Here is a 27,518-nt window from a genome sequence, read left to right as displayed (position 1 = left end):
GGTGGCGGGACGGGGACAGCTGTGACCCTCGGGGGTGACATGTCCCCACCGAAGCCTTCCTCCCCTCCCGAGGGCGGCTGGGGGAGGCCGGGGGGGAGGCTTGCCCTGGGACCTGACGTGGCTATCGATGGGGTCACACCGGGGGGGGACACGCTCCACCGCTGGCCGAGGAAAGGGGAGGGGGGGGTTGGACCCACGGGTGTGGGGGTGCCTCGGGTGGGACCCCACCTCCTCCCCAGCCGCGGCGGGTCCCCCGGGAGCCCCACACCGGCCCCCGGCACCCAGGACCCCGCACAAGCCCCGCAAGGGCCGGTCACCCCGCCGCCATGGGACCCCCGGGTGCCCCACGGTCGCCATGTGCGCGCTTTCCCGGGCCACGCCCCCTTCCCACAGACCACGCCCCCTTTCCACAGACCACGCCTCCTTCATTAAGCCACGCCCCCTTCCCAACCCCTACCTCCTTCCTCCCGCCGGGACTACGACTCCCATGATGCCTCGGGGCGCCCTGCCGGAAGGGGCGTGTCGTCCCTCCCGTCCGCTTCCGGTGTGGCGGTGAGGAGGGAGCGGTAAGATGGCGGCGGCGGCGGTGCTGGAGTTCCAGCGCGCCCAGTCTCTGCTCTCCACCGACCGCGAGGCCTCCATCGGCATCCTCCACTCCATAGGTGAGGCCCCACACCGCCCCTCCACCGTCCCGGCGGCAGGTCCCGCCCGTCCGCCGCCGCCTTCCGCCCGCCGCCGCCGCCGGCTGCTGACTCACCCTGCGAGCCGGACGGTGGCGAGGCCTGGGCCCGCTCCGCCGGCGGCGGCCCGGTCCGCTCCACCGAGGCGGGTCCTCCACCCGCACCGCCGGTGCGGGTGGAGGACCCGCCTCGGTGGAGCGGGCCGGGCCGCCGCCGGTGAGGGCCCCACCGGCCCGGTGAAGCCCCGGCTCGGCAAGCCTGTCAGCGGCCGGGGCCGGCTTCTCCTCCCCGTTCCCTCCTGTGCAGGCAGAGGCCGTGAAGGTGCCGGGGCTTTGGCGGGGCGGGCAGGAGTTTACCGGTAACCGGCTGTTTGTTTCTGGGGTTTCTTGGTCGTTTGGGTGTTGGGCTGGTAGCGGTGACCTGCGGGCGGCCCGAGAAAGCTCTTGCTGGACGTGAGATTTCCTTTTTCACGGCGCTAAAATACGCCCGTTGTTTAAATTCCCTTCTCGGCGCTGCGGGGAAAGTTTGGAGGAGTTTTTTTCCCCCTCTGCTGTGGCTGGAGTTTTAACTTCTGCTTGTTTCGAGATAAGATGCTGTTTGCGGCAGTTCCCCCGTCCCGGGACGTCTCGGACATTTAGGAGCGCCAAAGAGATGTTGGTGCTATAAAGCAGTTCGTAGGCATAAGGTGGACATCCCTCTTTACCTGGGGGTACTGTATCTGTTTCTGTCTCAGAAACAGGTGTATAAAAGAGTAATTCTCTATTCTCATCCTTATATGATGATTTCTGTAAAGATGCTGTGTCCTGCTGTCACCCCGGCTGCATCGGGGAAATAAATGTTTCCTGGTGTCCGCGATAGACCTCGAAACTGGAATCGCTCTTCGGTCTTTAAAAGTTGGTCACCCCTCTCGGTGTTTCTCTGGTTAATTAGTAGTTGGTGTTCTCAAGCCTGTCAACACACCTACAACTTTCCGTCCGGTCGGGCTCAGTCAGGAGTCGCAGCTCGCGTTGCCGGTCAGTGTAAGCTGGAGCAGTTCAGGGAGTTTTGCCACAATACTTTCCTCCTTGAGAGCAAAGTTACTTTGGTTTTGACAGCGCATGTATTAAATTGTGGGGAAAGCTTCAGTCTGCGCTCAGAGGGAACACGGAGGAGTTTGGTTCCCTCTGTAGAGCTGGGCAGTGGATTTTGAGTTTGTTTGTGTCGAAGTTGGAGGAACTCGCCCACCCAGGGGATGGTGGAGATGAATATTTACAGGGTGGCAGGGAAGAAAGTGTATTGTTTTGTGGATAACTTATATGAAATTGATGTTGTGTAAACACAGGTTTGGTTCTGTAGTGTGTCGTTTGGCCCTTCTACCTACTTCAGGGCCAGAGTTACTCACGTTGGTACACAGAGTGACGATTAGATTGCCAGAGTTCAGCGTGGGCAGGAGCACTCACTCCTGCAGCAGCTCTAACGCCTCATCCACTCCCCAGCGAAACGCACCCAGCTCTCCCACCCGATGTTGTTCTCCTGCTACGCTTTGGCCACGGGATCGCAACGTAATACACAAAGCGGCGACATCAGCAATCCCAATACCAGAATACCCAAGCCCGGAAATCCCATTAAATTTCTTTTATTTGGTTTTGTGGCTTCAGCAGGAGAGGGTCTCTTGTGTGCTGGTGTTTTGTTTTTTTTTTAAATAAAACTTGAACAGCTGGACAAGCTTAATGAGACTGCTTCAAAACTTCAGTTGTATTCAAGTTGGAGCATGCGGTTGTATCCGTCAGCTGGATTAAAGCCTTCGTGAAGTATAGATGAAGCGCGCTCTATACGCTATGCATTTAAACTTCCCACATAATCTGTTCTCCAGATCTCGCAGGCCAGGCTGAATTCGCTAGCGCCTGTTACAACAGTTACTTTTTTTTTTTTTGGTGCCTTTCCAGGAGCTGACTGGTGATGATAATCTTCTAACTGAAATAACATTAAAGGTAACTTTCCCACTTTTTTTCTAGTGAAACGCGATGTCCAGGAAAATGATGAGGAAGCGGTGCAAGTCAAAGAGCAGAGCATCCTGGAACTGGGGTCGCTTTTGGCCAAGACCGGGCAGGCAGAAGGTGAGCCTGAAATAAGTAACTGAAGTGTGGGGTAAGGCACACGCGGAGGTAAAGCACACGCGGATGAATCTAGCCTCTTTATTTAATGGAAGAGGAGTGAAAGCAGATTTTGGCAGGAAATGTTCTCTCAGAATCAGGACAGAAACTAAAAAAAAAACCTAGGTAAACAACATAAAATATTAATCTCATGTCACTTGGCCCAGTAATGATGCATTGGACGGTTTAGTTCATGACCCTTTGACATCTGGCCATTTTCGTACAAACGACTAAAGTTTTGTTGTCGTGTTTGAGATGAGAAGTTTCTTTTGTTTTGTTTGTAATAATCTCAGAGCCCGACTGCAAATTGGAAAATTTGTCCCTAAAAGTCCGTTCTCACCCGCTGCTTCTTTCTCAATTAATTGATTTGTCTGCTGAAACATGACATCAGAAAATCCTTCCCCAGCTCCTCACAAGAGCGAGACTCGACAGTCCTTCTATTGTGAATGTGTGAAAGGACAGAAATGGAGTAAAGTTCTCTATTCAGTGATTTTTGAGTTGAATCTCTTCGTATCTTCTGTTTCCTGGGTAGCTCAAGGCAGTGTGTTTGTTATTTTGTGCTCGGCAGTTTAGTTTTGTCTCTTTTGCCGAAGAATGCTCTCGCCTTTTCTGGAGCACCTTTCACCTCAAGCGTTTTAGGAGCTGATACACCACGTCCGTACAGAGAGCGTTCCGTCCATGGCAGACGGTTGGCCATGGTATGGCCCTGATGTTTTCTAACAATAATTCAGAATGGGAAGTGAAGCGTGTGCGCTTTTAACAGTCTGAAACTGGTTGAGGTAAACAGGCCAGCAGAAGCTTTAATCAAACTGAACTGAAATTCGACTGGGACACCGGACCTGACGTGAGAGTCGTTCAGGGAAAGCAGTGTGAGGTCTCAGATGGCAGCTGGTCAAAATCATGGTTTTATATTTATTCTGAAACGCACACTTGGTGTCCTACTGCCTAGTCTTTGTAAACATCTATTTTACAAAGCCGTTTAACTGATCTACCCGTGTCTACGCGTGTTTGAGCATTCTGGACGCTGACCCCCCTGTGATTTGCAATTGAACAGAGCTTGTGACAAAGTAGACTGCGTGCACTTAGAGCAGTGCTGGAAACAAAGGTGCTCTGCATCTCACCTATCTATAGATGTCCATGTGTGGTTTCCTAGCGCTTTTGTAGTCAGTGGAGAAAAATAAGCCCTTCCAGCACACAATTCTTCCCTTTCTACAGGAAGAATGTGGAGCAGGACAAGCGAAGCCTGCCGTACAAGTGCCCGTTTCTCTAATTGAATATTAAAGGACCTCAAGTAAATTAACTCAGAGAGGTGTCAGTGCTGTATGGGTGCCCTTTGCACTCTGATGTTGGCTTCTGTAGCGATAACTAAACATGGCTTTGCTGCTGCACCAAGGAAGATGTGTGTCTTTGGCCTAAAAAGGGGGAAATCATCAGAAGAGACTCTCCGAGTAACGTGTGGATGTGCTGCTGGTGTGCATAAGCCTGAGAGAAGGGTTGTTAGGTGCATGGTGTCTTAATGTCTCAATGGTGCAGGGTGTACCAGTGTCTTAGGAAAGACATTGAGGTGCTGGAGCGTGTCCGGAGAAGGGCAACGGAGCTGGTGAGGGGTCTGGAGCACGAGTCCTGTGAGGAGCGGCTGAGGGAGCTGGGGGTGTTCAGCCTGGAGAAGAGGAGGCTGAGGGGAGACCTTCTCGCTCTCTACAGCTCCCTGAAAGGAGGGGGTAGCCAGGGGGGGTCGGGCTCTTCTCCCAAGGAACAGGCGATGGGATGAGAGGAAACGGCCTCAAGTTGCGCCAGGGGAAGTTTAGGATGGATATTAGGAAAAACTTCTTCAAGCATTGGAAGAGGCTGCCCAGGGAAGTGGTGGAATCACCATCCCTGGAGGGATTGAAAAGACAGGTAGACGTAGTGCTTAGTGATATGGTTTAGTGATGGTTTTTGTCAGTGTTAAGTTGACGGTTGGACTCGATGATCTGGAAGATCCCTTCCAACCTAGGTGATTCTGTGGCCTCCTTACCACTGCAGAACTTGGAGTAGTTCTGAGTTTAAGCCGAAGCCTTTCACGAGTATAAAGAACTTCATTGTATTGGCAGAAGGTGGCTAGCTAATAGATTGTTTGAAGGGGAAGGCTAAATAATTGAAAATGATAATGTTAACTCATCGAAACCAGGTTTATGAAGGAGCAAATGTGAAATGTATTTGCAATGTGTTAAAGGGAACGCTAAACTGCAGAGCAGCTATATTCTGAATAGAGGAAAATGAATTTGGGGACGTGAAGAAGACGGTTTCGTGTGTGTGTAAATGGGAGTGAGATCAGGTTGTGCTTTCTGGAGACATGTGATAAAGCTGGGGGATGAAGAAAGGGGATACTTGCAGCTTAGGGATGTGCCATCGTGTGGGAAAGACACTGTCACTTTCCCTCTTGGTCCGCTCTCTAGGCGGAAGCAGACCAGTAGGAGTGACGAGCAGTCAGGTCAGCAGCATCTTCACCTGGTCCAACTGGTCACAAAGACACGCGGATCCTCGTATCCGAGGGGAGTCAATCCGGCGCTGTTTAACCTGACGGGGAAATGGCTGAGGTTGTGCATTTTCTGGCCCGGACGAAACAGATATCGCTGTAGCTCTCGCTGCGCTCGTTTTAGTTTTAGCTAGTGGAATTTCTTTGAGAGATTCGAGGTGTTGCGGGGGCTCGTTGGCTACTTTCAAGTGATAATTTCCTGGAGATGAAAGGGTCGGTGAGCTGCGGCCTTGGGAGAACCTCAGCTGCAGTTTGGTGGGGTTTGAGAGTCACAACTGGTGTGGCACTGACTGGCCGAGAGTGCGAAATGAATCTGGAGTTTTTTAAAGGACTAACCTCTGGTGAACTACAGCCTTTGCTTAAATAATAATAATAATGATAATACACATGACCCTCTTTATCTGCTTGATAGAGATTAAGGGTTGAAATGGTAGATTAATGACTTTTTTTTTTTTTTTTAGGACAGTTCTAGATTTTTATACCGTTGCTTAAAACTATAGGATGGGCATAACTGGGATCAGGAATTTGGGTACGTGGCGTGTTAGCTTGTGGAAGCGTTTTGAGGATGAACAGCAGACTTCATTTTCCAGAGTGGCTGCTCATCACTTCTCTAGAGCTGTCAATCACACCATTACCAACCACTGCGTTTATTTAAAAAAAAAAAAAAAAAAAACCCACCATAATCCTAAAAATAGTTGACAGTTACATTGGTAGGAAAGAGAAATTTCTATGGGAACTTTGAGCTCGCATGTTTAAATGTGTAGTTTGCAAAATGTAGGGATATTCTGACTGTTGACTTCGAACCCGCTTTCTAGTGAATTCTTGGGCAGCTGTTGAGCAAGTCAGCGGAAAGATAAGTACTGCGGTATATTTTGTGTGATTTTTTTTCTTTTTTTCTCCTTTCTTTTCTTCTAAAGTTCCTTTCCTGTGTGGAAGAGTACGTTGCGCACTAAAAACGTGATTCAGTTGGTCCTGAGAAGCGGGCGTGACGCAGCGACGCGCAGTAAGAAGGGACCTTGTAGTAGTTGAGAGCTGATGGAGCTCGGAGGGAATCTCGCTGCCTTGATAAGGCAGGCAAAAACTGGCAAATTCTTAATTGCAGAGCTCAAAGTTAAGGATACAGTGCTGTGGCCTGATGAGAAGCGGGCCTGTTCCTGGTGTTAAGTGTGGTGTTGCTGTGGGAAGGGCACAAGAACCAGCTTTTGGGCAACTCCAGCTTCTCTTCCAAGCCCAACAGGGTGATCTGGAGCCCACGTCTCTCAGCTCGCCTCGAGAGGAGGGATGCTTGAGAGTAGCTGCGCAAAACCGATGCGTTGGAAGCCGCTGTCTGCCGCTGTCTCGGTAGTTTGTTTACTGTGTGTGAAACCAAAGAGTTTGATTAAAACGATGGGGATTTGCATCCCTGAGTGGCGCTGCGGATCAAGCGGTCCTCAGAACGAAGGGGGTGTGGGCAGCGTCATCGTCTGCCACGGGGCAGTCGGTGAAGTGTTGCTTTTCAAGTAAAAGCTGAGTCCTGCTTGAAACTCTCGGTCAGCGGGGCTCGTCCTTCGACGTTCTAGTGTTAGTTCCTCAGTTCTAGAAAAACCTGCCCATTTATTCTCGGACAAAGAGAAAGTAAAACTTTTATGAACTCTTAGGCATGGCAGTCATAGCCTCTTGTTTTGCTCCCTGTACAAAGTCCGAGTGGCTCATCGTAGGAAGAGTCAGGACCTGTTGCACTGCTGTTTGGAAAATAAGGCTCCTCTAAGGATTCAGGACGCACTCGAGGGAAGTTCCGTTTGTTCTAAATCCGTGCTTTTAGAGGTATAAAAATGGCAGAAGGTCACCATGAGCAACAGCATTGGAACACGCTGTGAGTGCCACTTAACGGTGTAAGAAATGAGCCTATATCAGGCTTGATTAAACTTTTAAAATAAACACGTTGAAAAAGTAAAAAAAAAAAAAATATAAGGAATAATTTTTAGATATTGTTAAGATGTTCTTAATAAATTCTTATGCGTTACTGCTAAATGAAATATGAAAGAAACCTTGTTTTCATCTGTTTTTATTGGAATCCCCCCAAACTGAAATTCTGATGATGCTCCTCCGTATACTAATTGAAATAAAATTAGATTAGTCTCGTATTTTAGCTTGGCATAGAGTATAACGAAGATTTCTGAAATACTCATTACAGGTTTGGTTTTGTTGGTTGGGTTTTTTTTGGTTTGTTTTTTTTTCCTATCAAATCTTGTAAACGTGGTGGTGCGAGATCTACCTGATGGTTGGGTGAGACTTAAAAATTTGTGGGGCAAAGCAGCCGTGATTCAGCGGGTGACCCCACGGCTTCATGAGTCAGCAGCGAGCCCTGCTCTGGCACGCCGCTCGGCTGCTGGCAGGATCATCTTCCCCCCGCCGCTGTACACAGACGTGACGGTGACCTGGCGTGTTTATCGCAGGAGAAGACTTTTAACTCACGCTCTGCGGTTCCACCGCGTAACTCCCTTCTGCTCCCGCCAGCACCGAGTCCCGAAACTGCTGTGACGTTCCGGCGCGTTCCTGCCCTCTGTAGGAATGACATTTTTAGTGTATTTCTTCATAAAGACTTTTCCTTTGTGAGCTCGAGGCTAGCTTTATAACCGTAAAGTAGTAAGGAGACTAGTAGAAACAGAAATCTAGTTAAGTAAGGTAAGACCGAACCAGGTAATGTGGGTAGTTGAAGTGTTAGAAATGTCATTTTTTCAGCCGTGGAGCACAGGGTGTATCGGACTGGCTAGGTATGGCACATTAAAACGTCCAACCGTGAGTTAATAAAAACATACTTAAACTATAAACTGCATTGCCCATTTTATAGAAAAATCTCAAAGCATTTAGCAGATGCTTACATTTTTAAAACGCGCCTGAGGCGAGTGTCGTTACAAATGGTGTTATAATTGGGCGAACTGAAGTAACGGGAACCGCATGCTGTGGGGGAAGGCTGGAGCCCAACAGTCCCCTTTGCCAGTCCCCGTGTTTACTGCGAGGCGTTCCTTCAGGTGATGATTATCGCCCTTTTCCTGTAAATGATGTTGAGAGACTGCTTATAAAAATGTTTGCTGTAATAAATACTGCTGTGGATGGATGTGTCAGGTCCTCCAGCTGCGGTGTGACTTCTGGCGGCGCGGCTGTATTTCACGATTTGTTGGGGTTTTTTTTTTTTTTTTTTTTCCTTGTATACAGAGCTGGGAGGACTTCTGAAGTATGTGCGACCCTTCTTGAACTCCATCAGCAAAGCAAAGGCAGCCCGCTTAGTCCGATCCCTGCTCGATCTGTTCCTTGATATGGAGGCAGCAACAGGACAGGAGGTAAGATTTAAATTTCAGCACTGCTGCGTTCCTCAAAAGCCTCTAACACCGTTATCTGACCTACTTTGCTTCACACTGAAGAATTATTCATGTCAGGAAACATTCATTTAATGCATTTGGATATATTCTATTAATAAAACATCAGATAATTTAATTCGCTCGTAACCATATTTTTCTGCAAGCCTCAGTCTGCTCCAGGTTAGAAGGAACTCTCACCCTGGCCGTTTTTCTTAGATTTGTGGTGTTTGCTGTTAGACTCACAGCATTAGTAGTATTTTGTGGTGCGATTAGTGTTGGGGATGGGAGAGGAGCTACGCCTGTCCCAGGGAGCCTGGTCTGATGGAATGGTGGGGACTGTGTGTGATGGCACAGAGCTGGAGGAGGGAGTGTTCAGGAGCTGGTGGGATTAGGTAGAATCACAGAATGGTTTGGGTGGAAAGGGACCTTAAAGATCATCTTGTTCCACCCCCTGCCCTGGGCAGGGACACCTCCCACCAGCCCAGGTTGCTCCAAGCCCCATCCAACCTGGCCTTGAACCCCTCCAGGGATGGGGCAGCCACAGCTTCTCTGGGCAACCTGGGCCAGGGGCTCACCACCCTCAGAGGGAAAAATTTCTTCCTAATATCTAACATAAACCTCCCCTCTTCCAGATTTTAAAATCATTCCCCCTCGTCCCATGGCTCCCCTCCCTGATCCAGAGTCCCTCCCCAGCTTTCCTGGAGCCCCTTGAGGGACTGGAAGGGGCTCCAAGGTCTCCCCGGAGCCTTCTCTTCCCCAGGCTGAACCCCCCCAGCTCTCTCAGCCTGTCCCCACAGCAGAGGGGCTCCAGCCCTCCCAGCATCTCCGGGGCCTCCTCTGGCCCCGCTCCAACAGCTCCGTGTCCTTCTGCTGTTGGTGCCCCAGAGCTGGAGGCAGCACTGCAGGGGGGTCTCCCCCGAGGGGAGCAGAGGGGCAGAATCCCCCCCTCGCCCTGCTGCCCACGCTGCTGGGGATGCAGCCCAGGCTGCGGGGGGTTTCTGGGCTGCCAGCGCACGTTGCCGGGGCGTGTTGAGCTTCTCACCCACCAGCACCCCCAAGTCCTTCTCCTCGGGCTGCTCTCCAGCCATTCTTCGCCCAGCCTGGATTTGTGCCTGGGATTGCCCCAATGCAGGTGCAGGACCCTGCACTTGGCCTTGCTGAGCTTCATGAGGTTTGCATGGGCCCACCTCTCACGCCTCTGAAGATGGTGAGGATTACTTAGGACCCCATCCTCATCGGGAAGTTAAATTTTACCTGGTCTGGTGGGAGGTGTCCCTGCCCATGGCAGGGCGGTTGGAACTAGATGATCTTGAAGGCCCCTTCTAACCTGAACCGTTCCGTGATTCTATGATCTCTCACGTAGAGACACGAAGGTGTGTTGCGTGGGGACACAGTGCAGCGAGCGTCTTATTCTACAGGGGGCTTCTGAGGCCTGAAAACAACTCCTGAAGTGGGAGTGGAAAAAGGTTTTGCAGCTACCAAGTGTGAACAACTACTTCCAGTGGATTAACTTCTCCACTAGAAAAGCTGTTCAGGCTAAGATAGCTCCCAGTTAGGATTTACTCCGTTCTCATTAGCTCCCTAGAATACAGTTGTTTTTCTTTTTTTTTTCTTTTTTTTTTTTTTTTTTGTTTGGTTATTTGGGAATGGGAGGACAGGACCAACTTGTAAATGGTGAGGAGCCTCTTAGAAGCGGTGCTGACCTGCGGTAATACGGGTTGTAGTGGCACAGCGAAGCAGTGAGATGGAAGGGGGAGGCAGGGAGGGCCTGAGCGACAGGGTAAGGACAAAGCCACGCACAGCGACTGGCAAATTACAGGCTCCAAGAGGCCGTGGCATTCTCGTTAGCCAAGTCAGCGCAGGAGTATCGTCCTTTCGCTCTGATAACCTAGCAAATGTTCTTTGTTTGCTGTTCAGTTCCTGCGGCTTGCACGTCATGTTACCGTCAACAGTGATGGACAGAATTTTTTGCCCCTGTTCTCTAAGAGAAGAGGTTAAGGGAAGTGGAGTGGGATGTGCAGGTGATAAAGGGGTCAGGAGAAAATAAGCGGCTTCAGACTCTTCCTAAAGGTAACTTGATGTAAATAACAGTATTTGGGCGCAGTCCCAAAAGGCGGCGTTTTATGGCAGGGGAAGAACTTGGATGAACAGCGATGGAGACAAGGCCCAGTTAGTAAAAACATTCATGTTCAAGCATATTCAGAAGCCAAAGCCTTAAGGAATTACGACACCTAACCTGTGAGGTTCTCGATGCAGTAATCCTGAACACTTTCAGCGCCTCAGAAACGTTCAGAGGGACACTTGCTTCCTCGGTGTAACTTATATTAAGAAGACTCCCAGGAGCCCAGTAAAGCAATGAAATTGGAGATTTCTCCAGCTCCTAATGCTCCGGCTATCACTGTGCAATAAATTGCAGCTTCGTAATGGCTTTTCATAAAATGTCCCCATTTAATAAGCAGTGACGAGGAGCTGACGGGTCCTGTGGTGTAGTACAGCTCCAGAGCTGCTCCAGAAACACCTGCGATCCACAGATTTTGGGAAAAGGCGTTCCTGAGCTGGGCACCTCAGCATGACTTACTGTATATTATCGGCCAGTACTAAATCGACACCCACTTCTAATTGGGGTGGAACACGACTGCTTTATTCGTCAGGGGAATCTCAGCGGTCTTAAAAATTTGAGAAGCCATTGAGTTCCTTTACTCTGCTTTGAAGTGACGGATAAAACACCCGGTGTCACTTACTGACTGGCTCCTGGCACCTAACTCGGTTGTAAATAGTGGAGCCGGCACCTCTGTTGCTTTCTATGCTGAAGGACACACGTGATCTGACATATTTAGGCCCTAAAACACGTGCACTTCATTTCCCTTTCTTCCTAGAGCAATTGAAAATACAGCGCTCTCTTCGGCTAAATGAAATGGTGCGAAACGCGCTGGAAGGGACCTCAAAGCCTTTTAGTTCATCCCTTGCCCTAAGGCGGAATCAGTTCTCATGTACCCAGATGTCTTTATTTCAAACAAAAACACAGCTGTTTCAGAAATGCCGTTAGGATTTCAGCGGTCATTTTTCCTGATGAAACTTTGGCAGCCAAATCTTTATTTTCATATGCCAGTGTGGGAGGATTGTCCCTGGCGGACAGAAAAAAGTTATTGGAAGCTTTAGAAGAGGAATCAAAGGTGGTCGGTTGGGGTTTTTTTGTGATGGCTGAAGCTTGAAGTTTGCCTTAGTTTGCCTTCTGAACTTCACTTTCCCTTGCAGAAGGGATTAGAAGCAGCATAATACTTTGAACGTTGCTACAAAGTGCAGGAAGTTAATCCAGCAGATAGAATATGGAAAGCGTGTAGCACGATTTAGCTGTCCTGTAGCGTTTTGCGCAACCTTTCTGGGAGCGCGAACTCTGGTGTCAACACAATGCGGCCCCAGGCTAAAGTGTGCGGTGTGTGGTTACCGGCGCGTGGTTACCGGCGAGCCCTTGCTGAAGAGAAGTCGCTGAATCTGCCGCTGTTGAGCCGCAGTTCTCATCAGCGGTGAGTTATGCTTTACCCTGGCAATATTAAAGGTGTCGTTCAGAGACATTAGCCTTTGGCATTAGTATCTACCCCAAATCTCCAGGCTCATTTCAAAGTAAAGCTAATTCGGTGTTTAGCGATGCCGCTGTTCAGACGGAAATGACTTGTTTTCTTAAGCTACATTGTGGAGATTCAGGCTTTGTTGTGTTTTTGTTGCCTTGTAGGAAATGATTGAAGCATACTGCTGTTTTAAAGAGGGGCAGCAGGTGGCTTTACAAATTTCTTTCTGCTCCCTTTAAGGTTGACCTGTGTTTAGAGTGTATTGAATGGGCCAAATCAGAGAAGAGGACTTTCCTACGCCAGGCTCTGGAGGTATGTTACAGTGCGGATCCCAAACCTGTGTAATAACGGCTTCTCTTTATCAGATTTAATAGCTATAGAAGTAGGGAACTTGTAGTGTGTTGTCTGAAGATGATTAGGGCATTGGAACACCTCTCTGATGGAGAAAGGCTGAGGGATTTGGGACTCTTCAGTCTGGAAAAAAGACAGCTGAGGGGGGATCTTATCAACGCTGATAAATACTGAAAGGGGGGTGTCAGGAGGATGGGGCCAGGCTCTTCTCAGTGGTGCCCGGGGACAGGACAAGGGGTAACGGGCACAAACTTGCCCCTGGGAAGTTCCATCTCAACAGGAGGAGGAACTTCTTTGCTGTGAGGGTGGCAGAGCCCTGGCACAGGCTGCCCAGAGAGGTGGGGGAGTCTCCGTCTCTGGAGACATTCCAACCCCGCCTGGCCGCGTTCCTGTGCCACCTGCTCTGGGTGACCCTGCTCTGGCCGGGGGTTGGAGGGGATGATCTCCAGAGGGCCCTTCCCACCCCGGCCAGGCTGGGATTCTGTGATTCTGTCCGGATCTTTGTACATACAATGGACGGGCAATAACGATTAATTGCGCTAAAGTTTGTGACTCTCCTTGAATAGGCAGGATTTTACCCGTTGTGTCTGAACGAGCCAATCTTCCAAACGGTAGATCTTGTAGAAACGGACCATATGATGTAATGAATACAAACTAATTTAATGAAGTCTTGTGCAGATAAGAATGTAAAGTTTCATTTTTACGAAATAAATCTGTACTACCCTTTCTCTGGCTTTCCTCACTGTTCCTCTTCTGCTCTCCAGGCGAGGCTGGTCTCTTTGTACTTCGATACCAAGAGGTACCAGGAAGCACTGCAGCTAGGTGAGTCCCCCACTAGGTGGTGGTAGTAGCTCTTGGCTTTGGAATTCGTCTTGAGGCTGACAGAGGGAAATGATCCGACTACGTCATGTTCCTTCATAAGTTTTGTAGGACTTGGGCGTTAATTTCTCAGTGCTCTACCAGTTCTGCCATCTTTTGCTTGGCGATAAAAGCTTTTAGACATCTTCTGGTTCTCACCGTGGGTTCATTTCAAATAATTTTGGAAGCAAAGCGGAGCTGTATCCAGTTGAAGGCCATCAGGTTTGGCTCCTGCTGGAACATACGTGGTATACGGTTGTGGTCAGAGAGGTCGAAGGGAGAAACCAGCTTTTTCCAGTTTGCTCAAATAAGGCCCCAGTAAAAGCAGTAGTAACGCCAGGAAACGGCAAACCTCTGAGGATGTCGTTAGACAAGCTCTTGTGAAGCAGTGTAAAGGCTTTAAGAATTTGCTTCTGCACCACCTGAGATATGGTAATTAACCATGTGAACTCTCCTACTCTGCTCCAAAGCGGAGTAAAGCAGGTCATCTTACAGGGCCCAACTCCCTTCGGTGCTTTACGAATGCTCGTTTTGCAAATGACTGCAGTAATGTATGCTGAGGTCTAAGCTGGCTAAAGGGTATTTGTACAGACTGCTCCACCAGCTCAGCGCGGGTATGAGCAGGGCTGAGGGATGACTGCAGTGACACGGACAGAAGCGCTCACCCGGGCGGTGGCGATGCCTCACCAGGGACCCGTAACTTCTTCAGCAGTCTGGTGGCAAGAACGTGTCTCATGTCCGGAGTCGCCTGAGTGACTTGTGTCTGATCAGAATATCAAGTTATGTTCAGTGCTCTGATACATGGAATTCAATATCAAGTTAGAATTAGTTTGCATACAGATATATAATGAACTCGGGTTTAAACTGATCAGAATCCACATTGCAAAGCTGTGCTTAATTAAGTTAATGATGGTGATCCAGTCTAGGGAGTTGTGAAGGCCTATACCTAGAGGACAGCCTCTCTCGAAGCTCTCTGGAGATGTCAGCGTTGTGCGCTAGCATTTCCGTGTGGCTGGCCAAGACGTGGTTATGCCTGCAGGGAGCGGGTGGAAGCAGAGAGTCTCTATGGGATGTTTCTAGGGAGAGTCCGTTCTCTTCCACCTAGTTATGCAGTTTCAGCTGTGGTTTTCAGCTTCTAAGCACAGCGAGTGAGGACGAGGTTCTCATCTGCTTGCCCCAAGTTAGCTCTTTAGGTCATAACAGTGGGGAAAGAAGGGGAAAAGTTTTCTCCGGGGCTGGTTCTTTCTGCCCTCACAAGGCTTTAATATGACAGGTTATCTAGGCGTTTCTTAGGCTGTCCATTCCTACCTCCTAAATTTGATCTGTAGATGACCTGTGCTTAAAACCTCCCTTCCTCATCCCATATTCTTAGACCTGAGGATTTTCAAGCCTCAGATCTCACCCTAGGGGAATGATGCGGGAATGGGCAGGACTTCAGGTTTGCTCGGCGCTCCGAATGTGAGCGGTAAATCACTCTGTCACCTGGGGAAAGGGTACCAGCATGACCATCTGACCTGCACAACCCATCCTGGGCTTTCTGCCAAGTGCTGCTCACGAGGAGGTGGCAGAGACACGCTGTCCGCGTACCCAAGTATTCTCACTGCCCTCTTCCACCTCTAACACAAAACTGGTTCATTCTTCAGCTGTGGACTGACACTGACCCGCTATTATTTCCTCTACTTCATCTCTTCTTGGAAGAACAGGTTGTGTAAGCCTCACCTCCCTTCCTCCAAGCCAGTGCCGCTGGGGGGGGAAGACGGTGTTGTCTGGAAGGAGCTGGTTTGTATGGTCATTGGTGGAGCAGATGCAGAGCAGGTTACAAAGGTTCTTGTTCTTCTCCGTGCTAGGCTCCCAGCTTCTTCGGGAATTGAAAAAGATGGACGACAAGGCATTGCTGGTGGAAGTGCAGCTGTTAGAAAGTAAGACTTACCATGCCCTGAGCAATCTGCCAAAAGCAAGAGCAGCCTTAACCTCTGCACGCACTACAGCCAACGCAATCTACTGTCCACCTAAGCTGCAAGCGGCGTTAGACATGCAGTCAGGTAAAGCCCTTCAGGAGGAGGGGAAAGTCTAGGGCTTGTCATGATGCATCAGTTGACTGATATTTGTCCTTTCCTGAGTGAATCACAGAAAATGATGCTAGGTGGGACCGCAAGATACCCACAAGTCTGCCCAGCTGCCTCAAGGCAGGGTCGGCTATAACTACGTTGTTCCTGATATGTGTTTTTTCAGCCTGTTTTTTAAAATTCCAGTGGTGGAGGGTCCGTAACCTCCCCAGGCACTACAGCATTACACCATGTTAGTGTAACTGTAACGTTCCTGACCTAATTTACAGGCGCTTACCTGAAGTGCCCCGAACTTGTCTGTCTTAACATGTCCCCTTAAGAGAGGGCACAGATCTTCTTCGGCTAGAGATAAGGTAAAGGGGGACACAGAAGGAAAGTATTCTCTTTACTGAAATACCGGATAAAGCACTGGACAACCAAATTGTTGTGTCCTCTTCCAGTCGCGGTCAGAATTCGCTCTGATGCCCGCCTGTTTGTTCCTCTCAACAGGTATTATTCATGCAGCAGAAGAGAAGGACTGGAAAACAGCCTATTCATATTTTTACGAGGCGTTTGAGGGATATGATTCAATTGACAACCCAAAAGCCATCACTGCGCTGAAATACATGTTGCTGTGCAAAATCATGCTGAACATGTACGTGGCAAACGGTTCTGCGAAGGACACTTCCTACATTTAAGCGGGAAAGGCTTTTTGTTTATAAGACTGTATACTCATGAAAGAACTCAAGCAGACAAGCTTGCTGTTTGTCGTCCTTTATGACCTAATCAGTGCTTGTGATATGGTGTTACTTGAATGGTAGCAATTTGCTATTAATTGGGAATTTTTGAGACACGCTTAGATTTCAGCTGACCGCGTCGTTGAATAATTACTCTCTTCCCTCCCTCCCCTCTCTAGCCCAGAAGACGTGCAAGCGTTAGTGAGTGGAAAGCTTGCTCTGCGGTATGCGGGAAGACAGGTAGAGAAACTGAATCCTTTCTATCTTCCTATTGTCTCTGAGAATATCGTGTTATTCTTTTTGTCAAATACTTTTGGTCTTTTCGTACCAAAACACTCTTCACTGCTGAGTGTCCTGAGCGAGATCCAGAACTGATTAAATTACCAGAAGTAATTACCATAAGTCAATTGCCTTCAAAGGGAATACAGTGATTTTTCACAACCTGAGAATCCGGCCTGCTCGCTTCATTTTCCCTGGTTTTCTCCTCCCTGCTTTCTTCATGAACTGCTGAATGCCTAACGCTGTCAGGTACTCCTGTTTCAGCCCTCGCTGACTGCTCTGCAGCCATGGATCTGATGGATTTTAATCCAAGTTCTTCATTGTGTGGTAGCAAGGCCTGAAAATCCATTCATAGCAGAGCAGCTTGAGACCTAGATGAGTGTAAGGTGGAAGCCAAGCAGCTGGGGAGTTGTTAAATCAACTGTTTATTCTGACATGTTAACTTGCCAGTCTGCGAATGCCGCCTCCGTATTAAATCCAGGGATGCTCAGGGCCAAAAGCCGAGCGTGCCAGGGTCTGATCCAGGCTTACACACTGCTGCCCTCGGTGGCTTTGGTCGGCCGGCTATTTGCTTTGACGCGGGAGCTAATGCTCGCCTGCCTCACAGAGGATTGGGGAAGCTCTTTAGCAGAGGAGGTCACGGAGCATACGTGCGTAGAAAAGAGTCCGGAGCGGGGTTACCCCTGTATTATCCCTGCTGGATCACGAACGGCAGCCCTGGTCCTGCTTCATCCCCTTCTCCCGAGCGGCAGCTGGGTTGGAGGCTCCTTTTCAGAGCGTGGGGGCAGTGTACCGTGGAGGAAATCTCAGCTGCTCCCTGCGCTGTCCTCCTGAGACGGCAGCGTTCCTGCAGCAGCTGTGGACAGCCTCGGGGACAGCTCGGTGGGACACGTGGTGGCGGAAGCCTGGTGGGCCTTGTGCCTCGCAGCCACCGGGCTGTCCTGCTTGTCTGGCACGCTCATGCCTCTCGCCACTTGGAAACTGTTCCTCTAGTGGCGTTACTGTTCTGTTTAGTATAAATATGGTAGGTTGGTTGTGGCTGAGTCTTTTGCTTTGTTTCAGCATCTGTGGGGTAGACAAGAAACATTTCCTGATGCTGTCCGTGATAGGGTATCCCTAGGACTTCTGCCACCTTTCTGTTGCTCAGCAGAGGACACATGGCGTGCTGGAGGGGAGGAACACAGCTTTCAGGGCTGAGAATGGCCACCTTCATTACACAAGCGCCCAAATGTGCGCTTTCCTTAAAAACTGTATCAAACCCCCAACCCGCAACCTGATACCAACTGCAGCTGGTATTTTCAGACCTTGCAAAACTTGAGTTCTTTGTCTCTGTGAAGCTGATTTCACGCTGTGTCCTGCAGCTGTTCTGCGTGTTCCCCTTATTAGCAGCTGTTCTTTCTCTGCCTGTGTGGAACTCACACTGACATGCCTTTGTAGCAAGAGGAACGTTCCCATTTTGCTGCTTAAGCACGTTTTCAGTGTGCTGCACAGTTGGCATAGTAGCACCAGAAAAATAACCTCCTCTCCTTTTCTTTCTCCGCAGACAGAAGCGCTAAAATGTGTGGCACAGGCCAGCAAGAACCGATCACTGGCAGATTTTGAAAAGGTGAGTCAGGAAGACAGAAAATGGGGCCCGGCGGGACAAAACATTCAGAAATGGCGGGTTTGGGAAGTTGTAGGGGCTGTTACATCCCACAGCAAGTAACCGTGAAAGCATTCACGGAAAGCGACGGCACATCAAGCAAATACCCTGCAATAATCAACCGGTTTGGGTTTTGCAGCGTGGGGAGCAATAGCTTACTTGAAACTAAGGAGGGGTTGGTTGGTTGGTTTGGGGTTTTTTGGGGTCTCTTTTTTTTTTTTTTTTTTTTTAAATTATTATTTTGGAGAGCCAACTCAGAAGCCGTTTCCTGAACTTTTGGTGCTGTTCTCTGGGGATGTGTATCTTCCTAAAAAATTTTTCCTGGCTTCAGCAAGAATACCACAGAGAATAACGGAGAGGATTCCCATGTCAGGAAACAATCCTGTCATGCTGTCTCCAGAGCGTAAACCAGAGATTCTGGCTTGCTGGGCTCCGGCAGTGTGAAGATGAAGGACGCTGGCTGCCAGGCTGTCGTGACCTCCTGGCCTTTTAGCCGAGTTGTGGGATTGGATTAACCACCGATGCTCTGCTGGGCAGGGAGGGAAGACTGTTTCGTACTCAGAGGGCCTTGAAGACAGCAAACCTGTTGCTACCTGAATTGTTTATTCCCGCTGTGTCTTCCGCAGGCTCTGACAGACTACAAGGTGGAGCTCAGGGACGACCCCATCATAAACACTCACTTGGCTAAGCTCTACGATAACTTATTGGAACAGAATCTGATCAGAGTCATCGAACCCTTTTCCAGAGTACAGGTAAACCTTCCCAGCAAGCACGCCGACGCGCTGGTACCTCTGTCCCCTGCCGTTGCGGGGTGAGGGACTTGTTCCTGTACAGAATACTTCTCACTCGGAGCTTCTTGGCACTTCCAGAGCTCAGGGTTCATTGAGTGCAGCTGAAAAAGGATCAGGAAGGGGGCTGAGGGGAGCTTTGGAAAACCATCTTCCAGAGTCATTGCCCTTTCCACCTGTTCTGCTACGCGCCCTGAAAGGTGGACACGCTTTAAACACTGAAGGTGACAGTGTTTGACTTCTAAGGGCCCTGACAGGGTGTGGGTAAAGCTGCGATAATCCTGGAGGAAAAAAAATGTTATTTCGTGTTTCAGAGGGAAATGGCTTTAGGTGCCTAGTCCATCTTCACTTAAAATTGGGTATGAAATCTGACGGATGTGAAGCTGCGAAGTGGAGAAAACCATTTTGGGCCCAAGCGTTTATGGGCCCTTGGGCTGTTCTTTGGCAGAGCCCCACACCTCCACGTTGCGTGTCACAAGTACAGCTAAAGGTTTACTTAACTCTCTTGGTCTCTCTTATAGATTGAACACATATCCAGCCTCATCAAGCTCTCCAAGGTAAGAACATCACTAGAAATCAGTGGCACGTCTTAAGAGAGGGCAAAGGAATTGAGTTCAAATAGCATTTGCCTCTGGGAAATAAATGTGGGCTATTAAACCTGACAGGTCAGCTCCACAGCGTTCACAGGCAGATACCGCTCTTGGGAGCTTAACTTTAACGCAGACAGTTTCCAGGAGCCATCGGACTGGCGTCCTCTGCACTAAGACTTCGCTGTAGCGTCGCCTTCCTTCACGTGGGTTTTGCTCCCTGTCAAAGGAAAAAGCACTGGCTTTTTCTTGGAGACGGGTTTTCCTCTGCTGTAGTAACAGCTCGTGTCGTGACCAGCGCAGTCTTCCCCGGCGACCTGCGTTTAATCCCCGCGAGCGTGCTCAGAGGAATCTTTGGCAGACCCTTAAGATACAGGATCCAGCTAATCGCTGCGATTGAAGTTTCATTAGGGATGCGTATGTCACATCGACTGTTGCGATAAGTGCTGTACAGATAATCCCAACCAGATTAAGTTTTAGGAAAATCCACTGCAGTCCAAGCCCAGTTGCATCCCAAAGTGCTTTTGTCCTTTATTGCCGTTAAGGCCGGAGGTTCGGCCTTTATGGTCGTAACGTTATCTGTCCTCCTCTGCTATCCGTGCAGTCTTTTCCTAGTCTGGTGTTTAACACGCAGTTTGACTAAAAGCTGGCCCGCAGCTGCTTAACTGCGGCTCTGTGTCCTCTGTCCAAAGAGCAGAAGAGGAGCCGACCCCAGGGCCTTGCCTGGCACGGGGCAGCAGGTCAGCTTGGCCAACACTTGACTAAATATTTGCCGAACCAAGCTAGAACGCACCGAATCCCCTCACGAGTAATGCCTGTGTGAAGTGACAGATCCGCCGGCTCCTGCAGAACGCGAGGGCAGGGCGTCCTGGTGCTCTTGGCAGTAAAAGCTACCGCTCCATTTCCGATGTCATCTAAAGCACGTGGTGGTATCAGAGCAGCGCGCGAGGAGAGATCTGTGCTGACGCGGCGTTCAGTGATAACGTAGCCGCTTTTAAGCGGTGCTCGTGTCCCGCCGGGGCTGTTAGGGGCAGTAAAATTCACATTTCATTATATAGTTCTGGGAGACTTTTACATTTCTCTGCTTCAATTTCAGGCTGAGGTCGAAAGGAAACTGTCACAGATGATCTTGGACAAGAAGTTTCATGGTGAGTCTCTGCCTCCTTCCGTCCTGACGGCTTTGCCGAGGGCAGGCGGCGTGTGAGCACCGGTGGACGGGCTCCTCAGCGCTGCACCTTTGAGCCCCTGTGTCCTCCTCGGGCCGCTCTGCTTCAGAGGGCAGGTTAACAGGGAAGAGCCGCGAGCCGGGGCGGGGGGGGTTTAGTTGTTACTCTTGTCGTGAAGGCTGTTCCTATTGCTCCGTCTGCCTTCGTTAAGCTCCAGGCTTAATTTCTCACAAATTAGAAAGCGCTGTTAAGCCCTTCTTTGCTGCGGCTGCGTCCAAGGGCAGTTGTGAGAGCCGCTGGTGGGCTTCCTAGCAAAGATGTGCCCTTCTGCCTCGGAGCTTACTGGAGTATGTGGTCACCTTTCCCAGATAACTTATGTCAGGGGCATGTGTGCGTTGGTGGGGGGCAGCCCCACAGCACGACTGATGGCTTCGGGTTCGTCGGGGATCACAGGAGGCTGCTTCTCTTTATCAGCCCTCAAGGAAACGGCTCCGTTCTTGCTTACGTCGTCCTTAGCGCCGAGTTAGAAAACCCTCTCGATGTGGCTGAGCCGGATGAATGGCTAAAAGCAGCATCCTGGTTGGAGAATAGCTCAAAAATTACAGAGCCCAGCTGCGGCGCCCGTCTGGCACCTGGAAATGGTTTCGTTATAAAATGGCCTTTTATGTTTTTGCCTTGCCCCCCGTGTGGTGCTGAGCCTGTGCTGGGCACGGGGACCCGGCGGGGGAAGGTGGTGGTTAGGGACCGGGCGGGCGTAAGCATCTCCTGGGCGTCTTCTCGGGCCCCTCTCCAGGACTTTTTAGGTTTTTTTTTTTTTCCTGGATAAGGTTCTGTTAACGCAAGCCAGACAAAACCAGTCAGCCCATCTAGTCCGACGCACGAGCCCCTTCCAAACCCGGCACAGCCGACCGGCCGTTCCCTGGGGAGATCCCCCAAATTCCTGCTGTCTGGAAGACGGGCTCTGTCGAGCGTTACGCTGGTAACCGCAGCTTTGTGTCCGCAGGCATCCTTGACCAAGGCGAGGGAGTCCTGATCATTTTCGACGAACCCCCCGTAGACAAAACCTACGAAGCCGCCCTCGAGACTATTCAGAATATGAGTAAAGTAGTGGATTCGCTCTACAACAAAGCCAAGAAGCTAACATAGGTGAGTGGCGGTGGGAGCCGGAGGTCCCGGCTGCTCCGGACCTTATCGCTCCTCCCAGGCCACGGTGCGGTTTGTGTCCTTGAGGCTTGTTTTCTCTCCTCGCGATTGACATGACTCTGTTTTCTTTTGCAGAGTTGAATTTGCTAGCTGTCATTTGGAGAGTGTGTGTGACAGGAGAGTGAAACCTTTGGGAAAATGTTAGGAGACTCTTTTTTTTTTTTTTTTTTCTTTTTTTTTTTTTCTTCTTTCTCCTTTGGTCTACTTTTCGCTCGGAAAGTTTTTAAACTTCCTCATCCGGTGCATCTTGTATTCCATACGATGCGTGTACCAGTTTCCATGTAATCTTTACTGGCCGAACTTTGTATCTGGGGGGGGAAACCTTGTTTAAACAAAGAGGGTATTCTAAATAAAAGGAAAAAGGCTTACACTACCTAAACATGTGCTTTCCGCTTCCTGAGGGATGGCAGAGAGTTAAGCAGGGACGAAGTTTTGTTACCGCTAGGTGCCCAAAACGAGTTCGTTTCATCTCTCCCTCTGCTCTGAAATCTGAGACTTACTGACGGTGTAGAAGCAGCCAAGTTTACTTCATTTGTACTGAACGCAAAAACAAAACACAAAACAAAAAAACCCAACAAAACAACAACAACAAAAAAGAAAAACCAAAAAACGTACAGACTGCCGCTTTATTTTTTTATTTTTTTTTTTTTTTAAATCTTAAAAGACCTCAGATCCCCTTGGAAAGCGGCTCCGCAATGATTTTCCTGAAGCCTTTCGCGCCCGAGGAACCCGCTTCAGAACTGTCACTGCGGCTGCGCCGGCCCAGCCCCGCGCGCAGCCCGCGCCCCTGCGGCGCCCGCAGCCCCCGGCTAGACCATTAGGCCAGTTTCTAATAAAGGGAACAGCGCAGGTTTCCCCCGGGGGCCTGCCTTGCATGCTATTGTTTTAAAATAGACTAGATTTTAAATGTTTTAGCCCTTCCTTCCCCCCCCCCCACCTGCCTTGGTGGGCAGAGCGGGTGAGCAGGCGTTCCCCACGTCCTCGCCTCCCTGCGGGGGCCAAACCTCCGGCGGGGAGGCGAGGCGCTGCCCGGCCTCTCCATATATTCCCTCTGCTGTGTTAGTGTAATTCTATTGGATTCTTTTTTTTTTATTTTCTTTTTCTTTTCCAACATCCGATGTGAGACAGCTTGGCCCTTCTGGAATGAGCCGGTGCAGCGCTCGCCGGGGAGCGTCCTCGTTACTCTTCCAAAGTCCATCCGTGTGGGGGGTGGAGCACGGTCTATTCCAGCATGTTTCGTTTTCTGGTGAGGTTCCTAGCTAGGTTTTAACGCCATTTGGGCAGTGTAAGCTTCTGCATCTCTGTCCTGCTAATCTTCATTTTTATTTTTTCCTTTTTTTTTTTTTTTCCCTCCTTTCCCCTCTGTCTCTCTCTTTCTCTCTCCCTCGCCACGTTTTTTCGTACAAAATTTATATTTTGTAAAAGGATTCTGTTTTATCAGGAAATATTTTGCCTTCACACTGAATCTTAGACTGGCTGATTTTTTTTTTCTTTTTTTTTTTTTTTTCCTGCTTTCTGTTCACATTTTAACCTCTCTGACATTTTATTTTATTTTATTTTTAAATTTCCATCTCATCCAGTCAGTCACTGTTTGGGTTTTTGGCACCATCAATATCAAATGTACAAACGGTTCTTGCTAACCAACACCAGGTATATCTGATGTTCAGATGAGTTCCAATAAAATAATTTTTTTTTCAAAAAAAACAAACCCCTGTCTCCTGTCTTCAGCCGCCGAGGCAGATCGCGGGCGTCCGCGGGGCGGTTTCTCCCTTCTCTTAGGCCGGAGCTCACGAAAGCGTCGTGGTGATGGTGTTTCCGAGGCGCAGAGCGCGAGGGACCGCGTTGGAAGTGGCTTCGCTGAACATTTATGGATTGTCACCTGTTCCTGGCGCAGCAAGTTTGAGTTCTACCGCTGTTACCATTATTATGACGACGAAAAATGAATTCCATCTGACCTCTGGCCTTTCTTACAAACACTCTGATGCTGTGAGGGAGAGGCTCGCCTTGCGTAGGATCCCTCTTATGGCTGGAGAGGGGTTTTGGGATGTCATGGCACTGATGCAGCACCTTTCATTCCCGTGTCTGCAAGTCGTGCATCTCGGTCAAGGTGGTGCAGGTCTTGTGGAAAAAAAAACCCGCCCGAAAAAATGTGAAGGACTTGACTCCTGCTCTTGGGCACGGCGTGGATTGCAGGGGAAGCTCATTTCTACTTTTCTCAATAGGTTTTTTGAAATACAAATAGCTCGTAAGGTTGTGGTTTTGTTTTGTTTTTTTTTTTTTCCCCAAAAGCAGCTCTGGCCAGGTCCCTGTAATGCCACTTCAGGGGCGTTTTCCCGGGGGTGCTTAGCTGGGGACGCGATTTGCTGATTTATGTCGCGAAATCTCTCGGCAAGAAAGTGTCCAGCTCTGTCTGTCGTCCCTCAAAGGGGACAAGATTGGCCTGAGCCAGCGGGTGACGCCGGGGGGAGCAGCCAAACCCCCGTGCTGGAGGCTGGGACTCAACCAGGAGCGAGGATGCTCCAGGAGGTCCGTGGTGACGCTGCCCTGCGCGGGGTTGGGGAGCTTTAATTGCACGTTGGGTCACTCAAAACCGTCGGCGGGAAGCCGGGATTTTCTAAGGTTGCTGCGCGCCTGCCTTCCACCTCCCAGTGTATTAAAATTAGGGCCAAAAAAGCTCAAATGATAGAGCTCATTGTTAAACGCTTTTGGCTTAAACTTCAAAAGGCTTAACTTAAAAAGCAGGCTGTCACACAAAGGCGGGTTTCGTGCCGCTTTGGGTCCGTGTAATATTTTTTTTTAATGGACAAAGGGATTTCTCGGGAGCAGCAGTGCTGCTCGCGCCGTCCCTCTCCCAGCACTGCGCGGAAAAGCCTCTAAGGCTGTTTGGGAAGAGGATGGGCGGAGGGGAGACCTTCTCACCATCCCTTCAAAAACCAGCTCCCACCCGGGGCTGGACGCGCGTCGAAGGCTGTGGGCATTTTCGGGTGCTTTGGGGCACGTCTGTCCCCACGGCGTTGGAACCGCGGCTCCCTCCCTTGGCCTGGGATCGGGGCAGGTTTTCAAGCCCTGCTCCGTCTTCCGAACGGCCGAGCATCAGCTTCACGGCCCATCGCACCTCATGGAGCTCGTGGTGCTGAGAAAACTGCTGCCTTAGCGTGGGACGGGGAAAAAAGACGGATCAGAAACTTTCTCCCTGGTGCCTCCGCGTGTCGGCAGCCCCGACCTGCCTGGCCGTGAGGACCCGACACGGCACCAGCCCTGTGCGAAGCAGCAGCTTTGACCCAAAGTGAGATTTTTTTTCTTTACCTTTCACATGCTTTAAACCCCGCGGGCGGGGGCGGGCACGTCCCAGGCCGGCAAAAGTGTCCGAGTGGCACCGCCTGGGGACGGCGGTTTTGGGGACAGCCCTGTCCCCTGGGTGCTGGGAGGGTGTAGTTGTGTCTGAATGAAATGGGACATTTTGGAGGTTTTTGAAGACTTCCGTGTCGCGTGAAGGGCGTCTGTGGCAGCGGTGGCTTTTGAGAGTACAGATGAGCTCTGTTTAAGTCATTAGCCAAGCCCTGATTAGTGCAGTGCGGGGATGAGCTCTGTCCCTGCTCTCTGGCCACCAGCCCCCCCGGGGGAGGAGGTGGCCCCGGGGACCGCTCCGGTGGCCGCGGCGGCGCCGGAGCCGGGCAGCGACGGAGCGGCCTCTGAGTGTCGCTGCAGGTTCTGCAAAGCGCGACGGGCCCCGGCGGCCCCGGCCCGGAGCCGCTCCCCGCGTCCTGCGGGAACGGGGCGCCCCGAGTCCCGGCCCGGGGGGCACCGAGCTGGGCGGGGGACTTCCCCCGGGACCCGCCGGGCCCTGGCACCCACCGGCCGTGGGTGCTGTGGGCGCTGCCCCTCGCCCTCCCCTGCGGCCTGGCGGCGTTTTCCTGAAAAACCTTTAAAACTGTGTAAAACCCCGGCGCCTTCGGGGCCCCGCGCTGGGTCGGGCACCCGCAGCGGGGGGGGGAGCGGGGCTGGAGCGGGGTGTCACCCACGGGGCCGGTCCAGGGGCCGGGCGTCGGGCGTCGGAGGCCTTTAAGTTTTAATTTTTGGGTGGTATTTTTTTTATATTTTAATTCGGTTTTCTTAATTTTATTCCCCCGCCGGGGGCGCGGGGCGCTGAGCCGGGGACGGGCACGGCGGGGGGCGGGGCTTGGCGGCGGGGGGGCGGGGCCTCCGCAGCGTAGGGAGCGCGGGGAGGCGTGGCTTGTCGCCTGTGGGCGTGGCCTGGGCGGGCAAGAGGCGTGGTCTGTGCTGCGGTGGGCGTGGCCTCGGCGGGTGTGGGGCGTGGCCTTGGCTGCGGTGGGCGGGGCACATTCGGTTAAGGGGCGTGGTCTGGGCGGGCGAGGGGCGCGTCCGGCGCGGTTCAAAGGCGGCGCGGGGGGGGGGCGTGTCCCCCCCGCCCCTTTCCCGCCGGCGCGGCGGGCGCACGTGGCGGCGCGGGGCGGGGCGGCGGGGGCGCGCACTGCGCCGCCGGGAGCGCGCGCGGCGGCGGGGCGGGGCCAGGCGCGGCGCGGAGCGGCGGCGGCGGCGGCGGAGCGGGCAGCGAGCGCGGGGCCGCGCCGGGGCCGGGGCGGGCGGCGGGGCCCGCCGGGCGGCCGGCGCCATGGGCACGGTGCTGTCGCTGTCGCCGAGCTACCGGAAGGCCCCGCTGTTCGAGGAGGGGGCGGCCACGGTGGGGCACTACACGGCGGTGCAGAACAGCAAGAACGCCAAGGAGAAGGGCCTGAAGCGGCATTCGCTGATCTCGGTGCTGCCCTGGAAGCGCATCGCCGCCGTCTCCGCCAAGAAGAAGAGCTCCAAGAAGGTGCAGCCCAACGGCGGCTACCAGAGCAACGTCACCCACCTCAACAACGAGAACCTGAAGAAGTCCCTCTCCTGCGCCAACCTCGCCACCTTCGCCCCCCCGCCGCCCCCCGCCGCCGCCGCCGCCGCCCTCGCCTCGGCCCAGAAGGCTCCGCCGGCCGCGCCCGCCGCCGCCGCCGCGACCCCGCGGCGAGTGGTGGTCCAGGCGTCCACCAGCGAGCTGCTGCGCTGCCTGGGCGAGTTCCTCTGCCGCCGCTGCTACCGGCTGAAGCATCTCTCGCCCACCGACCCCGTCCTCTGGCTGCGCTCCGTGGACCGCTCGCTGCTGCTGCAGGGCTGGCAGGACCAGGGCTTCATCACGCCGGCCAACGTGGTCTTCCTCTACATGCTGTGCCGGGATGTCATCTCGGCCGAGGTGGCCAGCGACCACGAACTGCAGGCAGTGCTGCTCACCTGCCTGTACCTCTCCTACTCCTACATGGGCAACGAGATCTCCTACCCGCTCAAGCCCTTCCTGGTGGAGAGCTGTAAGGAGGCCTTCTGGGACCGCTGCCTCTCCATCATCGACCTCATGAGCCCCAAGATGCTGCAGGTCAACGCCGACCCGCACTACTTCACCCAGGTCTTCGCCGACCTCAAGAAGGAAAGCGGCGCCGAGGAGAAGGGGCGGCTGCTCATCGGCCTCGACCGGTGAGCGCCCCCCCACCCCCCCCGCCCCGCCCCCCCCCTCCCCGGCCTCCGCCGGGCACCGGGGGACGCTCCCGGTCCCCCCCCCGGGCCCGCCCGGACACGCAT

At 51.8% G+C, this 27,518-nt stretch overlaps 2 protein-coding genes across 2 annotated transcripts; both read left to right on the top strand.

Moving 5' to 3' along the window:
- The first annotated feature begins 510 nt into the window (after positions 1-510).
- PSMD11 (proteasome 26S subunit, non-ATPase 11) lies at positions 511-23,598 on the top strand. The gene is made up of 14 exons (XM_054224469.1): positions 511-662; positions 2,675-2,776; positions 8,526-8,650; positions 12,475-12,546; positions 13,350-13,407; positions 15,291-15,485; positions 15,999-16,143; positions 16,405-16,465; positions 18,048-18,110; positions 18,773-18,898; positions 19,456-19,491; positions 20,618-20,669; positions 21,691-21,833; positions 21,966-23,598. The coding sequence occupies exons 1-13, from the start codon at positions 572-574 to the stop codon at positions 21,831-21,833; spliced, it is 1,269 nt and encodes a 422-aa protein (XP_054080444.1). The 5' UTR covers positions 511-571; the 3' UTR covers positions 21,966-23,598.
- Positions 23,599-26,485: 2,887 nt separating this feature from the next.
- Positions 26,486-27,428, top strand: CDK5R1 (cyclin dependent kinase 5 regulatory subunit 1). Its single transcript, XM_054224436.1, has one exon. It carries the CDS (start codon positions 26,524-26,526, stop codon positions 27,415-27,417), a length of 894 nt encoding a protein of 297 aa, XP_054080411.1. The 5' UTR covers positions 26,486-26,523; the 3' UTR covers positions 27,418-27,428.
- The last annotated feature ends 90 nt before the right edge of the window (positions 27,429-27,518 follow it).

Source organism: Rissa tridactyla, chromosome 19 (genome assembly GCF_028500815.1).
Source record: "Rissa tridactyla isolate bRisTri1 chromosome 19, bRisTri1.patW.cur.20221130, whole genome shotgun sequence".
In the NCBI taxonomy this organism is placed as follows: Eukaryota; Metazoa; Chordata; class Aves; order Charadriiformes; family Laridae; genus Rissa; species Rissa tridactyla.
The sequence above is the reverse complement of the archived record's forward strand: the minus strand, read 5'-3'. Positions and strand labels throughout refer to the sequence as shown.